At 36.8% G+C, this 26194-nt stretch overlaps 1 protein-coding gene across 1 annotated transcript in view; it reads right to left on the reverse strand.

Moving 5' to 3' along the window:
* Positions 1–26194, reverse strand: part of USH2A (usherin) — a gene marked incomplete at both ends in the record, with an annotated part of 554530 nt that overhangs the window by 123652 nt on the left and 404684 nt on the right. Inside the window, 4 exons of the mRNA XM_081039194.1 lie at positions 2044–2265; positions 8646–8814; positions 12142–12340; positions 25882–25994. Coding sequence (XP_080895320.1) covers positions 2044–2265; positions 8646–8814; positions 12142–12340; positions 25882–25994 — 703 coding nt within the window. The remainder of the gene's footprint in view (positions 1–2043; positions 2266–8645; positions 8815–12141; positions 12341–25881; positions 25995–26194) is intronic.

Consider the following 26194-nt stretch of genomic DNA (forward strand, 5'->3'; position numbering starts at 1 on the left):
ATAAACTAGAAAACTAGTAATCAGGTGTTGTTTTGGCTCCAGAAGGAAATGTTATATTTCACACACTGGGAGAATTGAAGCTTAGTTATGAATAATTTAATTTAATGTTTCTTACTTATTTAAGGGCTATTAAAATACTGAGAGTCTGGTATTCTTATCAAGGTACAAGAGAGAATTCATAGTTCATCTCCATCAAGATATGCCGCCGTTCTGAAATCAAGCTCAGAGAGGGTCTAGTGCTCCGACCTTACTAGATGCGGGGGCAGATTTTCTTACCCCGATGTTTGAGCTTCAGGGCTCTTTGCTTCAAGAGCTCCTTTCATGGCAAACATGGTGATATTTTTATACAATTTGGAAATGTATAAAATTTAACAACAATCTGTTATGGCCATTGTCTCTTGCCCCTTTAACTGGCCCTCTGTCATATATGTGTGTCCTCATATCTACTGAAATTTGAAATTGGAGTGACTATGGACATTTTTGAAATCTAACCATGGAACAGTCCAGTTGGGGAAATATCTAGTTTGGGCTTGGTAGCTATATGTACACGAATTCAGTCACTCCCATAAAAAAGTTGGTGGGGCTTGAATGTTCCATTTTAGCTACAGTTTGGAAAAATGGGGAATGTGAGAAACTACAGACTCCTAATTTGGATGCATATAAAGGAAAGCTTTAATGAAAGAGAAAGATCAGATAGAAAAATTAATATGAAACAAAAGCTGAAAAAAATGAATAGAATCAACTGAAATATTCTGACATCAAGAAGAGAATTGTAACAAAATGAATTTCAGATCATACCAAAATTAGTAAACTCTCCAAAGAAAATAATGGATGCAGTATTGAAACACAAGGCACAGGCAATTTGGTTATTGGCTAACACAAATTATAAAGAGAACTCATACATATATTGGAAAAATGTATACTTCTCACTCATTTATAATGAAAGTTACATTTATGATAATATACAACTCAAATTCAAATTCAGTCAAACAATAAGGGTATCTTGAAAAACTAATTAATGATGTTGTCAATGCAACAAATATTTAAGACAAGTCACAGAAAATCACCTTAAAAAAACTGAAAACGCCCTTAAATCTTAGAATGATCCTTGTAGACATTTCTCCAAATTTGACAATAACCTTAAATATTTACATAATATTAAAACAATGACGTGTGAAGCTTAATATCACTTTTCTAAACTTTAAATAATTTAAGGAAATTTTTGATTAACCATATAACAGGAAAGAATTAATTATCTTTCTCTTTCCTCTATAGATAATTACCATACAAAGCCACTGTTGTATGAAGAGGTGATCGAACGGTATAAGTTAAACGTGTTGGGAAAAATATACTATTTTTATGTTAGTGAGATTTGCTAGGTTGTTTTTTTTTTACATTTATAATGTTTGAAATTTATTTTTCCCTCCTAAAAATTTATTTTTTATATTTTGTCTCATCATCATTTTGTTTTCTTTTCTTAAAGAGAAGCTCCCAAATTTCATGACCAAAAAAAATAAATAAATAACAATCTAGATCTGACCAGCTGTGTAATCTTCAGCAAGTGTCTTATCTCTGTGCCTCAGTTTCCTTACTTTTATAATGTGGATAACAGTATTATCTATCATGTAAGATTACTGTAAAGATTGAGATAATGATGTAGAAAACACTGTATAGTACCTGCTAAATAGTAAGTACTCAATTAATGATAATGCTTGCTATTAATATTAATGTTAAAGTAATAGCTACAGGAGAATAAAGGACTGAAAAAATCATGACACACTATCATCAATAATTTGCTAAGAAATATTCTCTGGATCCAGAACCAATGCATGCATGGTTTGTGTGTTTTCTGGTGGAAATGATCCTTTTCAAGGAGAGTTTCAATCTTGTTTTTATGAAAAGTATAACTCACTCATGAAAATGTGAGATTATGTCGATATTTGCTGTACAATATGTCCCTAATTGTCACAATAGATACAGTTCAGATTTAGTGACTGTGCCCCCCCATACTCCCCATCTATGAAGGTAGCCCAAGCCCTTTACCTGGCATGCGGCTGTACACCAGACCCTCGTCTTCTCCTCCACAGCATTCCAGGTCCCTGCTCACGGCTTGGCCACCGCAGCACTGCTGGCCGTGACTGTCACGAAGCCTCCCGGCACAGCACATCTGGTTTCCTGAGGTGGAGTATGGCATTCTTCCACAGCAGGCGTCGCCGATGCCAGTGGAAACCCGGCCGTGTGGCTCATCTGGACAACACACTTCACCTGCCAATTTAGGACAATAGCCATCACTGCATGAGTTAAAAACAACAACAACAAAAAAGATATGCTTTGACTCACAACTATATTTTATCACAGTCATCCTGTAGATGCCAACTGGTTGAGAAAGCTACTAGAAAGAATACCGTCATATGGGAATTGCAAAATCTCAATACAACTTCAAAACTGTCGCATTCAAGATATACAAACGTGTGTCTACTCATATACACATATGTCAACTTAGAGGTAAGGCTGTGCTGTCTATTTCCTCCCTGACCCTTAATAAATGAGCACATGAGGAATAGTGACAAGGTTTAAGTGACATTACAAAAACGTTTGTTTACAGCTTTCTATGTAGTGTAGTTTTTGAAAATGGGGTAGAGTCATAAATCAACTCTTGATAAATTTGTATTGCCTATGATTATAATTTGTTTAACCAAACTGTATTTATTTAACCAAACAAAATACTTCCAATGGGTAGGTCAATTAATTGAGAGGAGATAAAAACAATGGGGGTGCCAAAAAATGTATACAAGTGGACACTTTGGTCAACGTTACTCAAACAGCAGTTTGCTGTAATCAGAAGTGTCTGGACACTGATGGTAACCGCGTTGAGCAGCTCTTGTAATTGCAGAAGTCAAACATGACTTGTATTCATCTTTTGTTATCGGTATATATTGAATATTACAATTTTAATATACTTTCCTTTCTTAATATGTGTATACCTTTTTTTGGCCCCTCTATATTTAAATCAGCACATTAGTACTTTATTGAGTTGTGGCAGACACTGAATTTCACTAAGGCAGATACACCCACATTCCCCTTTCCACATGAAATTCCAAGAAATTTGAGGTAATAATAAAATAGTCTTTTGCCCGGTATCTTGCAATCAAAGGGTTCAAATATTCAAAATATCAATAGTCCTTTCTTCTTCTTCTTCTTCTTCTTTTTTTTTTTTTTTTTTTTTTTTTTTTTTTTTTTTTTTTTTTTTTTTTTGTATGAAGAGGCTCCTAAAACACAGGAAAACTCTAAAAGAGAGAAACAATTTAAAATCACTTTTCCTTAAGGATACCTTAGAAAGGACTAATAACATCTTGGCTGACCTACAATTCAAAGTTCACCTTTGCTTTCTATCACATGACCGAACTTTGGGTTGACCTCCTTCCTGGCCCCCGAACCTTAATTTCCTCCTCCCACGTTGACTTACTTGTTCTCTTCTTGCACCTTCAACAGACTTTTTTCCCTTTCTTCCACTGTCCCGTCTTAAACACATCTTTCTCCTTGGACAATATTCTTTCATTATATTTTACAAGGTATGTGAGCATCACGACCAACCTGGCAGGTCTTACAGCTTTAAACAACGGTCCCGATAAAATTTATATAATCTAGCTAATGACTTGCCAAACCTTCTTAAAGCACAAGTTCCTTAACGAAATTAGAGTTGCCTCCGAAATTTATAATCTGAATTTTTGCTCTGTATCCATTAGTTCGTTTTGTGTGTGTGTGTGTGTGTGTGTGTGAGTTCAAGATATGCCAAAACTTGCATAGTAAAAGCAAGATAAATTGCCTACCAAAATGTGATTAAAAACATGGGACACTATTTAACTAGATAATATAGTACAAAAATAGGACAAAAACTCTTAGCAACTATCCCTGAAGTCTTTCTCATTCAAAATTCATTGTTCACAAATCCATCTGATTAAATGAACAAAGTACTAGAAACACATAATCTACCAATGCTGAATCATGAAGTAACAGAAATATCTGAATAGACCTATAACTAGTAATGAGATTGAGTCACTAATCAAAAATCTCCCAACAGAGAAAAGCCCTAGACCAGATGGCTCCATTGGTGAATCTTACCATTTAAATAATTTTAACATCAATCCTTTTCAAACTTTTGCAATAAATTGAAGAATAAATACTTTCTAACTCATTCTATGAGGTCATCATTACCCTGATAACAAAGCCAGACAAAGGCACTTCAAGAAAACTACAGATCAATATAACTTATAAACACTGATGCAAAAATCCTCAACTAAATACTAAGTAAATGGCATATTAAAAAATTATACATGACCAAGAGGGATTAATTATTGTAATGTGAGGGTGATTCAACATACAAAAATCAATCAATGCAATATACCATTTTAATGGAATGAAAAAAGAAACACACATGGTCATCTTAACTGATGTAGATAAAGCATTTGACAAAATTCTATTATAAAAACAGTAAACAAACTAGGAATAGAAGAAAACGACTTCAGTATAAGAGAAGGCATATGTGAAAATCCACAGCTAGCATATAATTAATTATATTCAATAGTGAAAGCTTTTCTTCTAAGAGCAAGAAGACAACAAAGATGCTAACTTTTGCCGCTTCTATTCAGTATAATACTGGGAGTTCGAGCCAGAGCAATTAGGCAAGAAAAAAAATGGAAATTGATATCTAAGATATACTCTTTTGTGTAAAATTTATTGTAAACATTATCCAGTGAAATTGACCTATTTTGAATGCTTAGGTTCCTTCCATGAATTTTAACACAGGACTGCCATCAGGGTACAAAAGAATTTCATTGCCCGAAAACTCCTTCATGCTGTCCCTTTGTGGTCACATTCTCCCCCTACCCATTGCCCTCGGCAATCACTGATCTGTTCTCCATCACTACCGCTTGTCTTTTCATGTATGTCAGTTCAGTGGAATTCCACAGTGCATCACCTGATGAGATTGGCATCTTTCACTCAGCATCATGTCTTCTACGGACGTCTCAATTGTTTGTTCCTTTTGATTGCTGGGTGATATTCCTTTGTGTAAGTGTTTTCCATTTACCCACTGAGGGACACTTGAGCTGTTTCTGTTTTTTGGCAATTATAAATAGAGCTGCTATCCCCATTTGTGGACAGGATTTTGTATAGATAAAATAAAATACCCAGGACTGGTCCAAGGCATCCTCAGTTTTTCTCTCAAGATAGTATGAATCCCTAGAATGCAGGGGACAGTGGGCTTAGTTGATAGTCTTTGAAAGGATCCTACCACGTAGCACCTATAAGTAGAAGGGAACTTAGTAAATTTTTCATGATGATTCTACCAGAGGCCAATGAAGGAGAAATGAGTGTACTGTGAACGGTCAAATTACTGTATCTGTTACATTCCTCTGGGTAAAGGGATTCTCCTCTTTGGTCTGAAATGTAGTTGCCACATTTCTTAAATCTTTATAGCTAGAGAACACAGTGCCCCTGTGGACAACTTTTCTTTTACATAATGTGTCACACGGTGTAGGGGCAGTGTCAATCAATTAAGTACCACTTACCACAATAGTGAGCTCAGAGAAAACAGGGCACACAGCTATATTGGGGAAAACCACTATTTTTTTTTTAAAGCCACTTTCGAGTATAACAAATATTAATTGGTTTATACAATTTAGCCCTATTTCCCTGAATCCCTCAGAATCTTATTCAGTTATTGGCAGAAAAGGCTTCATAAAAAAGAGATATGGATTGTATCAATGAGAAGTAAAACTAACTTTCCTCCCTCAAAAAAGGGCTATTAGATATGAGATACAAGGATCAGCCACCTTCTCATTAACCATTCAAAATGAATGTATTTCAAGACAGGCTTGGAAATGTTTTCTGTCTAAAAGCTACCAAGCAGTCTCAACTGTTAATTGTTATTCTTATCAAAGAATGACCTGAATTAACATTGAGCTTGAGGTCATTAGCATATTTATAAAAAAGGGGGAGGGTGATGAGCATTTTTTTCTGATGTTGCTATTGGGTGCTATGGAAGAAAGTTGTGAGAAAAACAATAAAGCAAATATTATTAACTAATATCTCCGACGTATCTACAAACATCAAAATGCCTATACTGGTCTCAACCTAGAATTGGCAGGCTACTGATTAGATTTTAATTACATTTCAATACAAGATGATTTGGGGTCAGTGTGCTTTCTTTCTTGATGTAAGCAGTGTTAAACTAGTTAACAAAAGCCTTGTCTGAGGAGAGAAGTCAAGATATAATCTCTTCATTTAGGTACACTAGATTAATGATTGGAGCAAAACTCTTTCTTTGATTATCGCATGAGACTACATTTGTTTTTCCCCTTGATACAACGGTAGGCATTCTAATACTGTGAAAAATGAACTACTTACAAGGAATCTGAATATGGGCCATGCTCAACAGTTTGGTAAATATCAAAATGCTTGAAGTCTGCATGAGCACGTGCCAATGTAAGAATAGGAAGGTTTTCAAAACTTTTTATTTTAAGTACTTATTCAAAAGTTCTGTGTAATATCAATAAATAACTGTTGGGCTTCCCTGGCTTATTTCATTTTTTAGGATAAAATGTTAAATCTTATTTGGGAATAGAACAAAACAGATGGTTTTCTTAGTTCAAAATCTGACGCTTAGTTAAGACTGGGAAATGTGACAGACAATCCTAAATGTTAACAGCCGTGATAGAAGCCACCAAGTGTTTTTCAACAATTTTAAAGGACAGGCTATATTTTCCAGAGTTTGAAGAGTAAATTGTAAACCATAACTTATCAAAAATTTTAATGTGACTTAGAAATGAAAACACTATTAGTTAGTTTTAAGCTAAACTTAGAGAAAAGCCCAGCATGGTGTTTTGGTCTGAAGAATTAAAAGAATGAGACGATAGCAAATTTCCATCTCATCTATGTAATTACAATTTTCAGTTTTTAAAAATTTTTAATTTATAATTTTTTGCAGGGGAGGTAAGATACAAAATATAGTTGAAAACTTCTACAGTGTAAATTAGTTTGAAAGATTAAACCATTTGACTGTTTTATTAGTTTCTAACACCATGATCTGTAGTATACAGAAACCCACACGTTTCTACAAAATCCTATTTCCATCACCATTGGGTTTTCTTACTTGGAAAATGTCGCTGATTAAATTATTTAATTAGGAAAGTATTTCTGTGTGAGAAGCAGAAATAACAGTACTGTTATAAAGACAGATTTTTCTATTAACTTTAAGGGACAATTATGAAGCATAGAAGATATGTGCCTCAAATAAACTTATATAGTATTTAAGTTATAGTTATTATAGTATTCACCTTCCCTTTTCTTGTTCCAGCACTTTGCCAAGTAATAATGGGTGAGACAATTTCTCTTTTCACATACCTTGGCTGCATCTATTTATACCAAACAAAAGGAACACTGAACAACACCTGAATTAACTACATGTTTGGCATACGTTTTATGTTAAACTAGATATCTCAAACCATTCAGCCTTGTGCTGGCATCCAAACCCTTAGCCAGCTTTTCTTTCTCTCATATCCATTCTCTGTGCTTTTGAAGAAGACATAGGCATTGAAATTAGGTGGGAGGAAAAAACAATCTGTATTCCCAATGGCATTCTCAGGATAAAAAGTAACCGCCAGTAGCAGTAATAAGATTTTTAGAAGTCTGGAATAGTGAAAAAAAATATGTTAACACATATTAACATAGTTATATAAGAGTAAGTAGAGTAGTCAAAAGAGCATGGATTTTGGAGACACACTGAGGTTTGCATTTTAGCTCTTCCACTATCCATCTGGTGTTCACGTGGGTATGTTACTGATCCTCCTTGAACCTCTTTCATTATTTAGAAACTTGAGATAAAATACTAACCTCCTACAGTTGTGAAAAATAATAGAAACTATCATATGTTAAGCCCTTAATACAGTGTGCCATAAACTTGTTTTATACATGACAATGGTTATTATTTTTATGCTCGATTATATGCACTGGATGTTGTTCTGTACAGTTGATATTTAGAAAATCCAGTCGGCTGATGAACAGAAGAAAAGAAAAAGGTGAAGAGGAAAAGATCCATGTCTGTACTCTTTGCTGCATCCCTTCCCCCGGTGCCCCACCTAGAGCAGTTAGAGCACATGACAGTGGGCATTCTTAGATAAGTGGGACTCCCTGCTGGACGCCATCCAGGAACAATGCATCCATCCTTCAGAATAGACATGGAGGAGGGAAATGGCGAAGAGCTTCTAGAGCAGAACACGGAGAAATTCACAGAGCTTACAGTAAAGGAGAATAAAAGGAAGTCACAAAATAAAGAGAGTTATCCAGCTATCCAGATCTGGATAAAATAAAATACAGTCACAAAATAAAGGGAGTTATCCAGTTACCCAGATCTGCAAGAATTTCCTTATGGAGTACATATACTGGAGCCCCTTGTATTCTCTCTATAATTTGAACTTAGCCTTGCTTATATTTCAGCAAAGCTGAAAGGAGAAATGTTATTTAAAGCCGGTCATTGACTCCATTGGGTGTTCAATTGTGGGGAAAGTGCTTGAAATAGTTCTCTGACATGAGTTTGCTTTTGCTGGTTCCCAAGATTACTGAGTACACGTGGAAAGGAACTTTACCTGGCAGAATTCTAATGTAATACCCAGAGCAGCACTGGTAACCTGGCAACGCCTCTCGTATTTGTCCTCCACAGCAAACTCCAGTCGAATTCAAAACATACGGGATATACTTCTCCTCACAACACTGATGTCCAGGCTGGGGGTTGTAGAGAACTCCATTACAACAAACCTGAAAGTTGGGAATCACATTTAAAGAAAGTGTAACTGAGAGTATTATACCACTGTACCGCATGCGATAATAAGTGTTTTCTAATAAGGCTTTGACATGAGGCCAAATGCAGCATATTTCTGATAAAAATTTCAAACGTTTAAAAAATACATTTTCTAAGCATCACTCAAATTTTATAAATGCTGTTTGATACAATGCAACTTTTTAGCTTTCAACCACATTTTGTGCTCTATTATAATATTCTATAAATATGAACTACCTTTTGAATGCCAATGCTTCCGATGTAAAGATGATTTAGAATTATAAATGAACAATTCCCTCATGTTTCTACTTTAATGGTTGTTTAATTTGAAGATAGCACATCTATGGAAAACTGTCTTTGATTTTTCAAAAAATAGCATTTTTCTTATAATTTATATAATCACTTATTTACAAACCCAATCTTCAGACATGCCAATCTGAACAGAGTCCAACATATATTATATAAAAATATATTATATATATGTGTGTGTATACACACACACACACACACACACACACACACATATATATATATGGAAAGATACAATACACATACGAGTATACATACATTTACAGAGGGTACCAAAAAAATAAAATGTATATACAATTTAAGAAAAGAAAAAAACTGTATTAAAATTGTAATACTCCATTATACTGATAACAAAAGATGAATACAAGTCATGTGTCTACATTTTTTTGGCATGCCCGATATATACATATATAAAATAATATGTAATCTCACCACATTAAAATAAGGAAATTTATATGGAAATTAATTTTGAAAAGCCCTTTGAACGATGTGTGTTTTCTCCGGGAGCTGTGGAAGAAATCATGTGCTTGAACAATCAAATAATTATTTGCATGCTCACTTGAGGTCGGAGAGACTGACACTCTGTATATAGAACAAGTGAAACACAGAGCAGTTGCTGCCACGTAGCCTCAGAACCCGTACTCCCATGTTACATTAATTAGATAGATGCTGCCTTTGGCAGGGAAACTCAACCACTATTTAAGGGGGGGTTTCTCCCTCTCCTTTTTGCTCATTGCTGCTTCCATCCTGCACCACCATTTTGAATCAAGCTCAAGACAAGAACAGGAGAATGTGGAATCGCTAAGTCTTTGAAAAGGCCACTAGCTTAGTACTTCATCAATTTTTCACTAGTTACCAAGGAGCAAAGAAACTGGGCTCTTCAATTCAAAGTCTAACCCAGTGGTTCCTTAGGTAGCCCTGTTAAACCAACTATAATGAACTTCTTGTGGTGTTTAGTTATTATCAATGAGGTATCAAAATTAGTCCCGTCCCAAGGATAAATCGGATGACGCCTCCCTTTAATGTCATAGTCTATGTGAAAAGTAATGTTTGAAATTATGCTCTACTGTGAAGAATTAAGCAAAAAAGCCTTTTCCCTAGGTGTTTATTTGGGATTTAGGAATGCTGGTGATATTTGCTTCCATGGTAAAAACAACCTTTCTCTTGTTTTATAACAGTGACCTAAACCTCGCCCTTTGGTGTATGGCCGTAAATCATTTATTATTATCCTATTCACATATCGTGTGTTTCTGGATAGTTTAGTGCATCCAGCCTTTTCCTTCAGCAAGCTTCTCTAACAGTTATCCTCCTTTGGTCTTTGCATTTGAATATTTATTTAGTGATGAGCCATTAGGACTGGTTCACTTCCATCCTTTCATGGTCAATGCCATTCTCAGGCTCCTTCAGTTACATGAAATGTGTGCCTTTCTTCTAACCCATTGGGGTTTAGACATTTTCAAGCAATTACCTCTCTTGGAAGGTCTCCCCATAAATAGAGTATTTCTTAATCTTCTAATTCACTCTCCAAGTTAGTTGTATCAGAAAGCACACATGGACAGTGCAATACCTTGAGCTAGCAAGTGTGTAGCTAATATTCAAGTAGGCTGCCAGTACCTTGCTCTATTGTTTCCCAAAGTAATTCTGTGATCTAGTGATTCTCAAAGTGTGGTCCCTGGGCCAGAGGGAGGTGCATCAGCCAGGAGCCTGTTAGGAATGCACGTTCTTACAGCCCCCCGCAGATTTACTGATTCAAAGCCTCAGGGGTGGGACCTGCAGTCGGTTTTAACAAGCTGTCCGGGTCTGGTGCCCACTGATGTGAGAACCTTGGCTGTAATCACAGAAAACTCATCTGAGGATTTCAGGCCCTCCTGCTGTTTACAGCCCCAGAGGTTCTTAGACTCGCAGTAAGTCTCATTTGTACCTTTCTCCAGCCTCTCTCCCAGGAAATACATCTTCATATTTGACCCCAGACAGAAATTTACAAACAATATTTTTTTTCTTTTGAGATTCTCAGACTTCATTTATTCTCTTTCACTGACAATACCATAATCCTTTAAATAAAAATAAGACATTATTTAACGCATCAAAATGTTCTTTCTTTCTCCTAGAGAATGTTTCTAACGAGCAAATTTATTCCCGCATTTTTCTTCTAAGAAATCCTACATTTAATTTCGTTTTATGAAAGTATGTTCACGAGACACTGATTATTTAATAACTTAAAATGACATGAAACTTAGGCATAAGGACAATTCTGGAGCTTAAGTGTCGGGAAAAAAAGGGAGTTCATAACGGCTAGTTTCGTAACATTTCTTAGATGTTAAGTACAACTCAGCCAGTGTCAGCCAGAATAATTTGTGTTGTGACCCATAATTACTGCAATGACTCACTTTCTCAATCACGATGTCTTTTTGCAGTGACTCTTCTGAATTTGGTAGTAGCTTTAATCGTTAAATGTGTGATGTTGTTGATAAATAGGAGCATTATTTCATTACATAAAATTCTACCTTCAAACCAAGAATTTTCTGCATCGTTTGTCAATAAAAGCCATTTACAAACTCCTCCGTCTGGCAGTGTTATTGATCTGATTCATAAACTGCAACTAATATGAACATTATTCTGCAAATGGCCATAATTTTAAAATATTTCTGACAAACCATGAAAGGTCCTGTTCACAGTGACTCATTAGTGTCATGTAAACAAACACCCACTTGTAGCTGCATGGATTTGCTGGGAAGAAAAATTCAAGCCACTCCATCAAATACAAATTCAGGAAGTTCCTTATCATTTCAATACACAAATATGATGAAAAATGAGACGGCTAAAATGCTCCTGAGGATGATAGCATTTTTACAAGCATCCTTTCTTTTCCATGGGGTCTTCTTGATAGACTAGTGGAAATATTGATCATGATAAATCATGGTTTAAGAAGCAAATGATTTCACCTGGAGCGTTTAGAGAGAAAAGCATATTTCACTGACTAGTTTGAAAAGATTTACCTTGGCTTCAGGGGAATAGCACCTGGGTCCACAGATAATTTCAGGTTTTTGACACATCACTGCCTTGCAGAGCTCACCACTGTGGTCCTTCGTCAGCTTTTGGGTTGCAGGGCATGGATACCATGTTTTACGCAAGAGATCATATCCGAGAATGACGCCATTTGGTCTCCCTGGAGACATCCAATCAATTTGAAGGGATCTGTAACAGATAAAATAATTAACACGTCTGAAAAAAAACAACAACATTTAACATTGCTGCCTATCAACGTCATGTACTTTTTTTTAAGATCAGACATTTGATTTATTTTTAAATATTTTTTTTTTAAATTAAAGTTTAGTGAGGTGACAATGGTTAGTAAAGTTACATAGGCTTCAAGTGTACAATTCTGTAATACATCATCTATATATCACATGGTGTGCTCACCACCCAGAGTCAGTTCTTCCGTCACCATATAGTTGATCCTGTTTACCCTCGTCAACCTCATGTACTTTTGAATTAATCTTCCAGATTGGTCAAGAGGTCTATTTCTACTAAGAACTCCCTAATTAAAAATCTGCAGAAGAATATATATACTCGTACATGCTGCCACCATAGAACATGTTTGAGAAGCAATCAAAACTGTTTAAATGTTAAGGAGAGTAAGCAAGCATGACATGAGCCTAGTGGTCCCCCGCTTTAAATGTAGAGAATAAAGAATAAACCATTAATATATTATTTGTCACTAATCAGGAAAATCAACAGAAAATTTTGGTTTAAATGAAAATAAGACACAAGTAACATACGTTGGTAAGTAGGGTGGAAATTAGAAAATGTGGCAGACCCAATCCCTACTTTTCATCACCTTCCCCTTCCCCTTTCTTCCCATACCTAGGACTAGTATGAGACACAGAGCTCCTCCAAGAGATGCGACTAGAAGAGTGCCGGCGGATTCTTAAATGGCTCCTAAGAAATTTGGGGGTTCTCGACACAGCTGTCGCCTTTCCCTTTCTCTTTCTTTCTGCTAAAACTGAGGTCTGGAAATTCAGCAATCATCTTGCAGCCATTTGAGAAAGACGGTAAGAATCACAAAGACGCCCTCATGGTATTTGGTGTAGCTGAACAATAATCTCTCTGGAACTGTCTACTTAAGCCTCCATTGTTGGGTGTTTTGTTACTCGTAGCCAAAACACATGTCCGAATTCATGAAAAAATGTGTTTATCAGCTGATAAACTCATCGATTGATAACATTTATCAATGAATCTATTTATAAATAAAATTTATCAATTTTATCAACTGAGAAAAACAGTCAAATATGTTTATGATCAGAAATATAGGAAATGGAAATTCCCATCACAAATCACGTTTTACATTCTCACATGCTTGAAGATATTCTATTTTAAAAAATTAAGCCACAAGCTTGTTCTTGATATTAGTATATTTTTAAGAGAGGTTGATATACAATAAAGGCATAACATCTGACCAAAACTTGGCTACATTTTCAATGATATATTAATGTTTCATTTGCTGTAGCAAATGAGATCATAACATAAAGCTGTTCACAGAGGAGTTAACCTTGATTACAATGATTTACTCTCAGGTTAATGTTACAGAACTTTAATTTTGTATGTAGGTCTACTTGCCAGAATGATACATCCTAGGGGACACGCCAGTACTACCTTTAGTATTTTTTTTAAATAAGCTCTATAAACAGAAAGTAGTTAAAATTTGTGATAAAGCTCCAGAGATTTGGACATGACATATTCTTGCAATTTAGCATGGCAAGGAAAGCCTATTATTTGCGAAACACTAGGTAAATATAATTATTTTTGTTCTTACTGTTTTCAAAGAAAGAGGGTAGAGCTCTGACATCAAAATTAATTCTATTTGTATAATTCTAGAATCTCCCACCCAAACAAGTAACCAATCACAAACAGTTAAGGGTCCCTTTACTTATAAAACATTCCAGTAGAGATTTTGGAGGACAGCAAGTACCTGTGAGTTTAGTCCCCATACTTCAAAGAGCTGAGAATAAAAATTTCACAATAACTTAAATCGACTACTCTTCTGTCAAAAATAATATTTTTGTCATACCTTTCGTCCGAAGGAGAAATATATCTTTACGGACCAAATTACTGGACCCTATCAGAATTTCAAGTGACAACACGTATTAGGAATTCAATTAAGTCCAAACATTTACATTAAAAAAGAAGCAGTCAAGATAAACCTTGACATTTTAATAGACTGCTTTTAAATAAAAGAAAATTATTATTTCATTTTCTTGGGGTACAAACATAACACATTCGCTAATAAGACTCTGTAGATAGGAAATGTCACCTACGAGAGAACAGTTTCACAGATGACTTGTAGAGCCACCATTGTTATTCTAAGGCCTTTATCCAACTCTCAAAATTAATTTCACATTTTGCAGATATCTCTTTTGTATTCATCGCATAATCAACCACAAAAGAGACCATATTTAAGTGACATTCAAGGGTCTGACTTTACCACAAAAGCTGGTAAATTAGTAAAGTCTAAAAAACAGGTGTAGAATACCATGTCGTTGTAATTTGTCTTTCTTGCACAGCGTAACTGAATTGAGACCACCTATACCTTTAGTGGTAACACTAATAGTTTTGCTTGAGGATCTGAGTCATGCACAAGAATATGAATGAATGATCAAAGGAAAATAGTGGCCTGAACACCTCTATATCTCTCATTAGAGCCAATGAGAGTAACATTGACAAATCTCCTGGTTGACAATAGGAAGTGAAAGACATCTCTGATAACTACGCACTCTTATTAGGTCGGTGCAAAAGTAATGGTGTTTTTTGCAATTATTTTTAACCTTTTAAATCTCCATTACTTTTTGCACCGACCTAATATTAACTGGATTAATGGTTTCGTTGCTTCAATGTGTAAGACTAAAAACAGAAGAAACATTTTTAAACTATAGGGATACATATTAAATATTTTGCAAACAAGTGGAAGCTTGTGTGTGTGTGTGTGGGTGTGTGTGTGTGTGTGTAAACCAGTAAAGATTGTATGTTCATGTAGAAACAGACTGAATCCTTGAATGAACCTTTTTGGGGGGCTAATTTGTTCATAAAGCAACAATTAGTTAATTTAGCTCTCTAAGCACTAAGGCCTGAAATTTAAGGTACCTTAATAAACTTTCTGATGAAAGCCACCGTGTCTACACAGGATTTGGTACACGGATTTAATGAGTGTTCAGATATTCTAGTTGGAGCTATTTCTTCTTAATTCTATCATATTGTTACTAAACTTCCTACTCTTCCATTAATATACACACTGTGTCACCACCACAATAATCATCCCCTCCAATGATTGCTTCAGGAAGTACAAAATAACATTGAAGATAAAAAGGAACTTTGGAAAACCATTCTTTACCACCTACCTTTATACAGGTGAATATTAAAATGATATAGGTCAGACAGAATTTTTATGAAGAATTAGGGTTCCCACTGGCATTCTTTAACATTTTATTCTAATATTTCATCATTTGGTCAAAATTATGTTGTTTGGGCCAAAGAGGGGGGAACTTCATATATCTAAAGATATCAATCTAAATTATTATAGATTTAACAGCTCCAGATTCCTTGATTATGATTATACTGGCTTTTTTTTTTTTCTATTCAGCTTGGTCATTTTTGGCAATAATTTGTGTAATACTCAAGCTCTTTAATACTATTCCAGATTGTGGTTATCAAAAATGACAATGGCATTTTTAATATAAGACTAAATAAATGTATTAGGATGAAAATATTAATTCTCTCAAATCACGTCACTGTATATTTAATTACCTACTAGAATGTTTAGCATACCTATGTTTACCATAGTAGGCAAAAAACAAAACTAAACAAAAAAAAATAAAATCAAGACAAAACCATGTCTTCAAGTAATAGGGGATGTAATATAACAATGTAAAATCGAGTGTTTAGCTGTGTAGTCAAGGCTACACATATTATAAAGACACACAAGCTATGATCACTGTGTTTTAGACTAAGCAATTAGGGTACCATAGCAGAAAAGGCTGTGGGCTTGAATCGGTGGATAAGATGGGAAGAGTTCTAGGCAGGTAGATCCACATAAGGAAAAGCACAAGGTGGGAATCAGCCTAGCCTTATATGGAACAGTGAGATGACCAACTTTATGAGGGAACAATCCATATCCAGCAAAAATGGAGGTTTGAATATATGAAGAAAGACTAGGTAGCTTCTCAAACACCACCATGGGGAGTTTGACAGTGAAAGAGGACAACTGTGCCGTGTGGTCGCTCATAGAATAAAAGGCCCTTTCAGAATTAATGAGCTGGCAGAGTAGAGTGGAAGAGACCAGTGGTAAAAAGATATGTTAGTGAGCTAAATGAGTAACTTAAGTGTGAAAGCCTGTTGAATGGATTTTCCTCTCATCTAAGAATTTCAACTATAGCCCCAACCTGAGGATGACAGATGATGAGTTCCTCCCTTTAGGGTGATGAGTATTTTGCTTCTAAAGGGAACAAGGAACAGAAAGGTTCTGGTGAGCTTTGAGGTGAAAACTTTTGTTTAACATTGAACAATTACTCAAGCCAACTAAAAATAAATAGAATTGTAGGAGGGTTTGAAATTAGGAACTTTAATCAAAATATATTAAGTACCTCCTATGTGTCAGGTATTGTTCTATATTTATGAGCAAACAGAGAGATAAAGTCCCTTCTTTCCTAAGACAGACAGTAAAGAAAAATGTAAGCATGTGATATGTCAGGTTAGTGGTGTGTGAAGGCTTGGCTTTTCTATGCAGAAATCTGTAAGACGTGATGAAGCAAGCCCAGAGGAGTTTCCAGGAAGAGGCAATAGGAGATGTAGAGGCTTTGAGATATCTACATGCTTGGCTGTTGAAGGGTAGTCAAAGACTCCAGCAGGCCAGGACTGGACTGAGCAAGAGAATAGCGGGAAACGAGATCCCATTGGTGATGAGAGAATGGGATGGAGGGCTGCAGAGGATTTTGCAAAACATAAAAGAACTTCAGATTCATTTTTGAGTGTGTTGGGAAATCGTTAAAGATTTCTGAGCCAAGGAGTAAATGGGGAGTTATTTACTTGTGAAGGGTGACATTACACTGACTCCACAGCTCACCTCTCAATATAGCAGAGGGTCAGGAAGGCATTCCACAAGGCATTTACCTCACTCGGACAAACCAGAAGCAGAGAAATCGGGAGCATGTAGTTCTCATGGTCAGTACTTACTGAGATACAGAAATCTCTAAGCCCAATCTGCTGTATCCCCACAGGGAAGTATAATAGGAAGTTTGGGGACAACTTGACATGGGGTTTAGTAGTGTATGTGACCACAGAAAAGGTGCTTGCTTCTCACTTAGAGAATTCTGATGGCTAGATAGTATCCAGAGCAGCTGCAAAATAGTAGGGTAAGAGGAGGATGCCATACAATCAATCTCTGTCTAGCATGGTTCAGATAAGTGAGAGTCTCATAAGCGAGCGAATGCCTAGCAAGGTGACTAGGATTGAGCCACCTTGAAGGTCTACTGCCCATGATGGCAGCCTTCTTGGATGATAGGATTCCAGCAAGAAGAGTCTTTGGGAGGCCCTCTCCTGTTGAGTGCAACACTTGAGTCAAGGAACTCTGCTCTGTGGAGAACCTCATGGGATCTCTCAATGAAAATGTACAGTTGTCCAGAGAAGTGTCACCTACCACACAGACAGCTTTGATGGCCACTTGGCATTGGCAGGAAAATAATACTGGGAGGAGACACATGCGGATGGAAGGAAATAGGAGGGAAAGAACAAACTGTGATCCGGTCTAAGCCTATGAAATGGGAAAATCTTTGCACTCCATGAGCTTAATATTTTGCTGAAGATGGAAAGGTCTTGACCATGAATCTTCATTATCAAAGTGAGACACACAACTACAAATTATTCGAAAGCTGTAAGATGTTCCTGAGAAGTTTTCAAGAATTTAGAAATGGATCCATCCAAAAGATTATGTTTAAGACGGGAAGTTATAGGCCAAAAGGAAAGCCCTTTTCCCCCTTGATTTCACTGAATGTAAGAGAGCTACATATACTTAAATGATGACAGTATGAATTAGGGTGGTGGTGGTGTTGGAAATAGAGAAGAGGAACACATATGAAAAGATGCTGCAAAAGAAAATATACTAAAATGTACACTTAGTTAAATCAGGAGATTTAAAAAAATCAAAGATGTATGTGTGTGATAATATGCAGGAACAGATATTGGAAAAGGTGAGTTGGATGAGAATTAACTTCTAAGGCTTAAGGTTATAAAAACAATGAGTGGATATCACAACAGAGAATCAATAGGCAATTGGGTGCATGGGGCTGGAGTTTAGGGAGACAACAGAGCCAGACATCTTTGAGACACCAGTATGGCTAAAATGGTGAGAACGTTTGGACTCTCTGAGCAGGAGAGAGTATGTCTGTTGAAGACACCCACAATGAATCAGTAGATTTGGGATGGAACCGATAAAAGAAACCAACGTGTGTTCAGAGAACCAGGGATAAAGAGGCATTTGCAGGCCTAGGTGAATTAGGAGGAGAATTGGATTTTGCTGAGAGGAGTGCAAAGGCTACCTCAGTGATTGGACTTCTTCTGCGGGAGCGACTAAAGGTGGAGGAATTAGGAATGTGGAAAGAGGAGGAGATGAGGAAGTGGAAGCAGTGCTGGAAGGCTTAAGAATAAACTAAATATTTTTGTAAAGTCTCCTAATCAAACAATAAGTTTGGCAATCAGAACTCATTGGCCATCAAAATGATAATATTTCCTGAAAGCCATTACACCACTACTGGTTGGATCTGTACAACAGCACTAAACATCCTCCAAATGATTCCTTTCAAGTGTTTTCCCCACCTCCTTTAAAGAGTTGAACAGAAAAGTTCAGTCCAAATTAAAGCCATTTCCAGCTGTCCATGCTGGTGACAGAGAGAGTGTAGAGTAAGAGTAAAGAAGAGGTAATCTTACATTTTACATCTACAGCCCAACATTTTCATTATTAAAAAAGTGAAATAAAACATGATGCAGGCTGCCAGTCTGAAAAAAATCAAAGAGGGAAAATTAAGTAGAGAGAAGAGTCCTTGCTATCAAATGCCACAAAATATGGAGGTTTCCAAGTTTTGCCTCACATTTGGAGAGGCAAAATGGGGAAGATTCTTTCTCCACAAGCCATGACGTCTTATGCCATATTCAACCCCAAGCTAAGTACTTGGAAAATCGAGGGGGATTTATAAATGATAGAGATTTAACCTCCATTTACACATGCACACAGCCTGCGCTGCTATCATAAAGGCTTCTGAAAAGTTGGTGTGTAAAAATATAACTTACATCATTCAGTAGCTTGAGGCAAATTTTTAAACAATTATTTGTGAATGCTACAAAGAATTACACCTCGCAGTTCTCATCAATAATACAGCCCCAAACTGATGTGGAACTGAAACAAACCATCACGGTTCTCATAAAAGGCCGGCAGAAACTTGCCTTCTCCCTGCTTCCCCTGGAGCCTCATACCTGCAAAGCAGGCATTCTGGAATGCTAGCGGTAATGGAATAGAATTTCTCCCCCCACCCTTTTTCCCCCCACTTAGCTTATGCATTTATGGAGAATAAATAAGTAAACTCCACAGGCAGCCCAGTCAAACAGTCAGCGGCAGGGTTTGTCATATTTCAATCAAAGCCAGGGCCAGTCAACCATCTTCACCCAGAGCAGTCTCTACATTCTCAAGGACCAGAATTAATGAATTAGCTATTGATTAAATTCCACTCCAACAAATCCACCAAGCCAAACAAATGAACTACCCAGGGCACATGTAGGCCATGGCCAGACATGTCCAGGCTATCGATCGGTAGTTAGTATTCTTTTGGGATATGAGGCGGCTGATGATAATATGACAAGTATGGAAAACGCAATGTAGAAACAGTTTGTTTTTGGAGAAGCAGGTTATTAACACTAGAACAATTCATCTGATCTTTATTTGGAGCCATGGCATCTTGGGTTTACATATAACAGAAAAAACATGCGTAAGTGTTTGTACTAAAACTAAAACCAAAGACAGAAATGTGTACGCCATCCATGTAATCATACAGACCAATCGAATATCTCTGTATGTTATTAAAAATATGTGAAGGGATGAAGAAGTACAGATTGGCAGTACAAAATAGTCATGGGGATGTAAAGTACAGCATAGGGAATGGAGTCAATAATATTGCAACAACTTTGTATAGTGGCAGGTGGGTACTAGACTTATTGGCGAGATCACTGCATAAATTATATAAATGTCTAACCACTACGCTGCACACCTGAAACTAACAAAAAGTAATACTGAATGTCAACTGTAGCTGAAAAAATAATTAAAAAATTATAGATGAAAGTTACATCTTACCGACAACTGCATTTTACCAACAATAAGCAACGCATCTAAGAAATATATTTCTCATTAGAAACAAATTATTTTAAATGCTATTGAAATAAATCCAGTTTACTGGCATTTCTCTGGGAGAATTTCACATTTGATTTTGTATGTTACTGATATAAAAGAGATTAAAAAAGAAACAAAACCCAAAATAGAAACGTAACTAACAAGTCTATATTGCCAGAAGTGTAACGAGCTTATACAAACAACACACAGCACACAGGGGGCTAACTGCTTTGGTGTTGGTGTAATTTTGATTAATGGCTTGGCAGCCAATACGCACTCATTAGAGTCTTGCCTTTGGAAAATGTTGCTCTGCAACGATGGATCATTTGAAGAAAGGAAAGATTCTGCATGCCAATATTTTGGTCGTGAACAATTTCTATCAAGTTTTTGCTGGATCTCTGACCAAAAAAAAAATGAGAAAGAGAGAGAGAGAGAGAGAGAGAGAGAGAGAGAGAGAGAGAGAGAGAAGGGAGGAGGAGGGAAGGAGCAAGAAAATTGCCAAAGGCATTGGAATAATGAGAAATATGGTGGAAGAGGACTTTCCGTACTGGCCAATGTAGACTAAGCCTGTTAGAGACTTTCTCTCCTCTAATTACCACCAAAAAGTCTGCACAAATTACAAAAAGCAACCACGCAAGGACTCTGAAAAGCTGACTGTAGAGGCAGATCAGGAATGAATGACTTTCCCCCCCTTTTCTCTCATCATTTACTCAGGAGCAGCCCCAGTCTGAAACTGTCCACCGGCAAGCAAACCTCTGAGAGAAACCCAGTCTTTGTAGCCAGAATACAAAAAGGCCTCACAAGATAGGGTGTGTGAGGGAAATCCTTGTTTTGTGTTATTTACTCCCCCCCACACACCCCATTCAGGGCAGCTTTTGAGGCTGATTTCAGCCAGGGAGCTGTGCTATGACATCCCTGACCAAATGGGGATATAACATCCCAAGAAAAATATATCTTTCTAACCAGAGGAAAGGGGCAGGAAGACCACAGGGGCAGGAAAACAGGCCCCTGTGGTCTAAAGAATGTGCATGGGGAAATCCCTGTTTTTTTCGTTGTTTTTTTTTTCTTTTTTTCTTTTTCTCTATTTTCTCTCATTTCATTGCCTCCAAAACAGCTCCATTTATGTAACCGTGAGGTAGCTTGGGAGGCTAAACTTCCAAGAGAAACTATGTCTAACTAGCTAAAGATCCAGGAAAGGAAGTTGAAGAGATCTAGAAAACTTGGGGGCGGGGTGGGGGTGGGGCGAATCTCAGAGAAGAGAAAGCTAAGTGATCTAATTCTTGTATGTGAATATGTACAGCAACTTTAGTCAGAGTCATCAAGAACTGAAACCAGCTCAAGTTATACACAAACTACAGCATATTCACACAATGGAATATTACTCATCAACAAAAAGTACAATAACATGGCTGAATCTTAAATGCATCATGCTAAGTGAAAGAAGCCAGACTTAAATGGCTACACATTATATGGTTCCACTTACATGACAATACAGAACACGCAAATTATAGAGACTAGAAGAGAGCAGTGTTTGCTCAGTTTGGGGAAGGGAGGGGAAGGGGTTGGCTACAAAGGGTGCAGTGTGAAGGAATAGTTTGACATCATGGAACCGTGTCCTATCTTGATTGTAGTGGACTTTACACTACTCTAATGCATGTGTCAAAGCTCGCAGAAATATGGAGCAAAACAGAATGTATTTTATTCTATGCAACTGAAGTAAAATCAATCTATCTATCTATCTATCAATCTATCTATCTATCTATCTATCTATCTATCTATCTATCTATCTACATATATATTCTCTTCAAATGTCTTAAATTGCCCTTATTCTAATCCCAAATTTAATTGCCATTTGACTGCGTATGGGATAATAAGATGAAAAGTTTCTTTAATTAAGAATTCTGAGGCACTGTGTTTCCAACCATGGATGTTACTGTTCAGAAGCCCGATAATGCCATTTGGATTCCAAAGCAGCATGTACATGGTCCGTCTGTTCTTCCTGGAAACTTCGTGGATGTGCTTTTTTAACCTGGTATTTTGAAATTTCCTGACATCTCTTTCTTTGGCTCTTTTTTCCATCACTATGCTGGTATTTGCAGACTTTTAATCTGTACATCAGTGACTTTGGTTCTGGGATATTTTCTTGTCATCTTTCTTGATTTTTCTCCCTCTTTTCCCTCTGCTTTCTCATTCTGGAACTCTTTATTATTCACGTACTCGATTTCCTGGATTTTTTTCTATATTTTTTTAATAATTACTTTTTTTCTTGACATCTTTGCTTTTATTATTGCACGTTCAGAAACTTTGCTTTAGAGTTTCTTCCAAAGTTTTCATTTGGTTTCATACAGTTAATTTCCATCAGGTTTTCCCCTGACCCTCCACTTTAATTATGTTTTCAAAGTAAATTTGTTTGTTTGTTTCATAGATAATTTCTTTTTATCTCTTTGAGGTAGTCATATTTTTTTTTCCCTTCTCTGCATTGTCTCTGTGTCACTGAATTCTCTTCTTTGATATTTTGGTCCTTTCAGTCTTTCAGAGTGATGCACCTAATGTTATCTAAAGCTGACATTAAGCTTTAGATATGAGTGAGCCTTGCTGACCGCTGTACTTCCCCACTGAGTGACCAGGGGGCAGACTGTCTTTTCTGCTAGGGGATCCCCATCCACATATTTCTAGAGGTATTTTATTTGGAGCCATTCAAGCTTTTCCAGAGAAGAACGTCCATTTCAATCCACTTTCCTGCCTGGGGGCATTTATGACTTTTTTTTTTTTTCAGAACAGAGCTGGGGAAAAGCTGAGGCTTCCATCATTCCAATTATCGACTTCCACTTTATCGCAATTTTCTCCTTTGCCTCTCACCCCAGCTTTCCACTGTGCCTAGCAGCCCTCATTTCTACGTACCTCTGTGCAATTTCTCAAGAGAATAAACTTCTGATCTCCTGGTGGTGGATTATGCCACATGGAGAAAGACAAATAGACACCTGGATGCATAATGCAAGAGGTAGGGGACCTTGAATTCTGTGAGTTTATGTGTCAACTGGACTGTACCACAAGACACTCAGACATTTGGGTAAACCCTATATCTGGGTGCGTCTGCAAGCTTGTTTCTGATGGGAAACATTTGACTTGTTGGACTAGGTAAAGCAGATGTCTCTCCCCAAAGGGAACACCCAGTCAGTGAGGGTCTGAACAGAAAGAGAGGCAGAGGAGGGGAATTCCCTCTACCTGCCTGTGACTTGGGCTAAGACGTAGGTCTCCATGCCTGGACGGCGATTTGTACCACTGGCTCCTCTGAGTCTCAAACCTCTGGACTTGGACTGGGTCCAAGCTTTCCTGAGTCTCTACTTTTGGTTCTGTTTCTCTGGAGAACCCTGATTCATTACAGGGTTCCAAATCACTTTTTTTTTCCCCAGACTTTCCGCTAATCCCATGATTTCAGCTTTCAACCTTATCCCATCTTTTCTGTTCTTCACAATCCTTGAAGCTTGTAAGAGCTCAGATGCTGAGGTTCTCTGCAGGGCAAATTAGTTTGTTTTATGCCATTATCTCCCTCTGCCAATCGACACTTTGGGTGTACATTTCTAAACTGTACAGTCATTTGGGTCTCTCTGCCAAATAGTGCTTCCAAAATTGTGTTGAAATCTCTCTTCTGTTACATGCTCTGTCATTTTCCCTGCCCTTGTTGTTTAATACCCTTTTAATGTTTTGGCCATCAATTTAATATATTTGGGGATAAGCCACAACTACAAAATAGTTTTCCTCTGCTATCATCTGCAAGAATCTTCTTAAAGGGGAAAAAAGGACGGAGACACATACGGGCATCTGTACAACTTCTAACAAAGCTTATGTTTTATTTTTAGCTACACAATCTAAGCTATATTCCCGTATGCCATTCACCAGGGTTTGAGTCCTGGGGTGCTACCAGACAAGAAATGTGACATCATCCGCCCACTGAACTACAATTCTTCCTTGAGTTCTTTTAAGACTGAACTCATACGCTATACCTTCCATGATGTCTTCACTGATAATTGTGGGTAGGGTTTAATATTTTTCTCTTTAACGCATTTCTTGCATATTATAAACTTCTATTGCAAGATTCTCCACATCGTTTTATAAACATCTGCTTAGCTCAGTGTCTCCCAGAGTGGACTGGAACTGTGAAAACTTAGAACCACTTCTTACAGGTCTTTGTACTGCTTCTGCCTCTTACACTACTATACCCACAAATATGTTTGCTGAAAGGGTGAGTAAAGGTCTTTGGTGCCCCTTCAACCTCACCATTTTCCTTCTGCATAGTAGGCAATCCTCTGGATACCGTAGGTGTGGAAAATATGCTGAGGGGATTATCATTTAATTAACACCCCTCAAATTAGACAGATATCTATCACGAGTTTGATAGAAGATATGCTCAAGAAGACAAAATAAGATTTCTGCCCTGAATAGCTAAGAATAATTGTTTTTTTCCAATTATTTTAATCACTTGTTCCCCAAATCAGAGCATGTATTTTTTAACTAAAAAAAAAAAAAAAACCAACAACAAACACTAGAAATTTTAATATGTCTTAAAGGAATCCTTCAGAATTGAAATACTGTACAATAATTTGAGTCAGTGTGTGTGTGTGTGTGTGTGTGTTTGTGAAGTGTGAAGAGTGATTGATTCTGCTGGGGCAAATTATGACGTAAAAGTACTCATATTTCTTTCTCTAGCCTCAACTTGATATAGGGGGATGAACAATTGTCACAGTTTGGCTCAGGAAATAATGTTACATCTCTTGTTATTATTGTTATTGTTAATCTTGAATTGAAAATAGACTCACTTTCAAATTATGGCCGCATCTTAGCAACAAAAGAAAATAGAACACTTTTTATCAAATATCTGATAACATTGGTAAGCCTTATCCAAAATGATCTCCCCTATTTATTTTATAGCTATGTCTAGCTTTAGGCCAATATGATAAATGTAAATCTCTTTTCTTCCAAAGAGATTAAATTAGAAGGTAGTCGTTCTAATTAAAATGGTATTCTTTGTCTCACAAAAGGATGCACTGAAGGACATTTAAATAAAGAAAATTTCATGCTTTCAGCATTTGTTCAGAGCTCACTAAATACACAAAAGCAAAACTGGACAGAAACAGATATCAAAGCCTAAATGTTGGTGGGTGTGTCCAGTGAAAATTAGTTCAATAATATCAAAGCTTTGATTTACACACATATTTATAGCAACTTATTAAATGAGATTGTCATGGCTCAGATCAGATTTTTGATTTTTATCATCACTGCTTATAATGTTAGATGAACTGACAAAAATGTGTACCTGGAAGTGATGTCACGAATCATGGGTGTTACTATATCACTTGGAGTATCTTCCACAGTGGTGAATTGGGTTCCATTGCTTTTCCCACAGGCGTATGTTGTGCAGACTTCAACCTGCAAGCAGCAGTTTAGAAAAGCATAAATCCAACTATTTTCAAGATCCAGATTGCCAGTGACTGAATGTCCCCCACCCCCATTTCATTTGAATCTCTTAACAGCCTCTTGGGTGTCATTAAATATTAATTTTTGATGTTAATTGACTCCAGTGGGACAAGCTCAGAATAGAGTGCAGAAATGGGCTCAGGACAATTGAT

This window comes from Rhinolophus hipposideros, assembly GCF_964194185.1.
Source record: "Rhinolophus hipposideros genome assembly, chromosome: 26".
NCBI lineage: Eukaryota > Metazoa > Chordata > Mammalia > Chiroptera > Rhinolophidae > Rhinolophus > Rhinolophus hipposideros.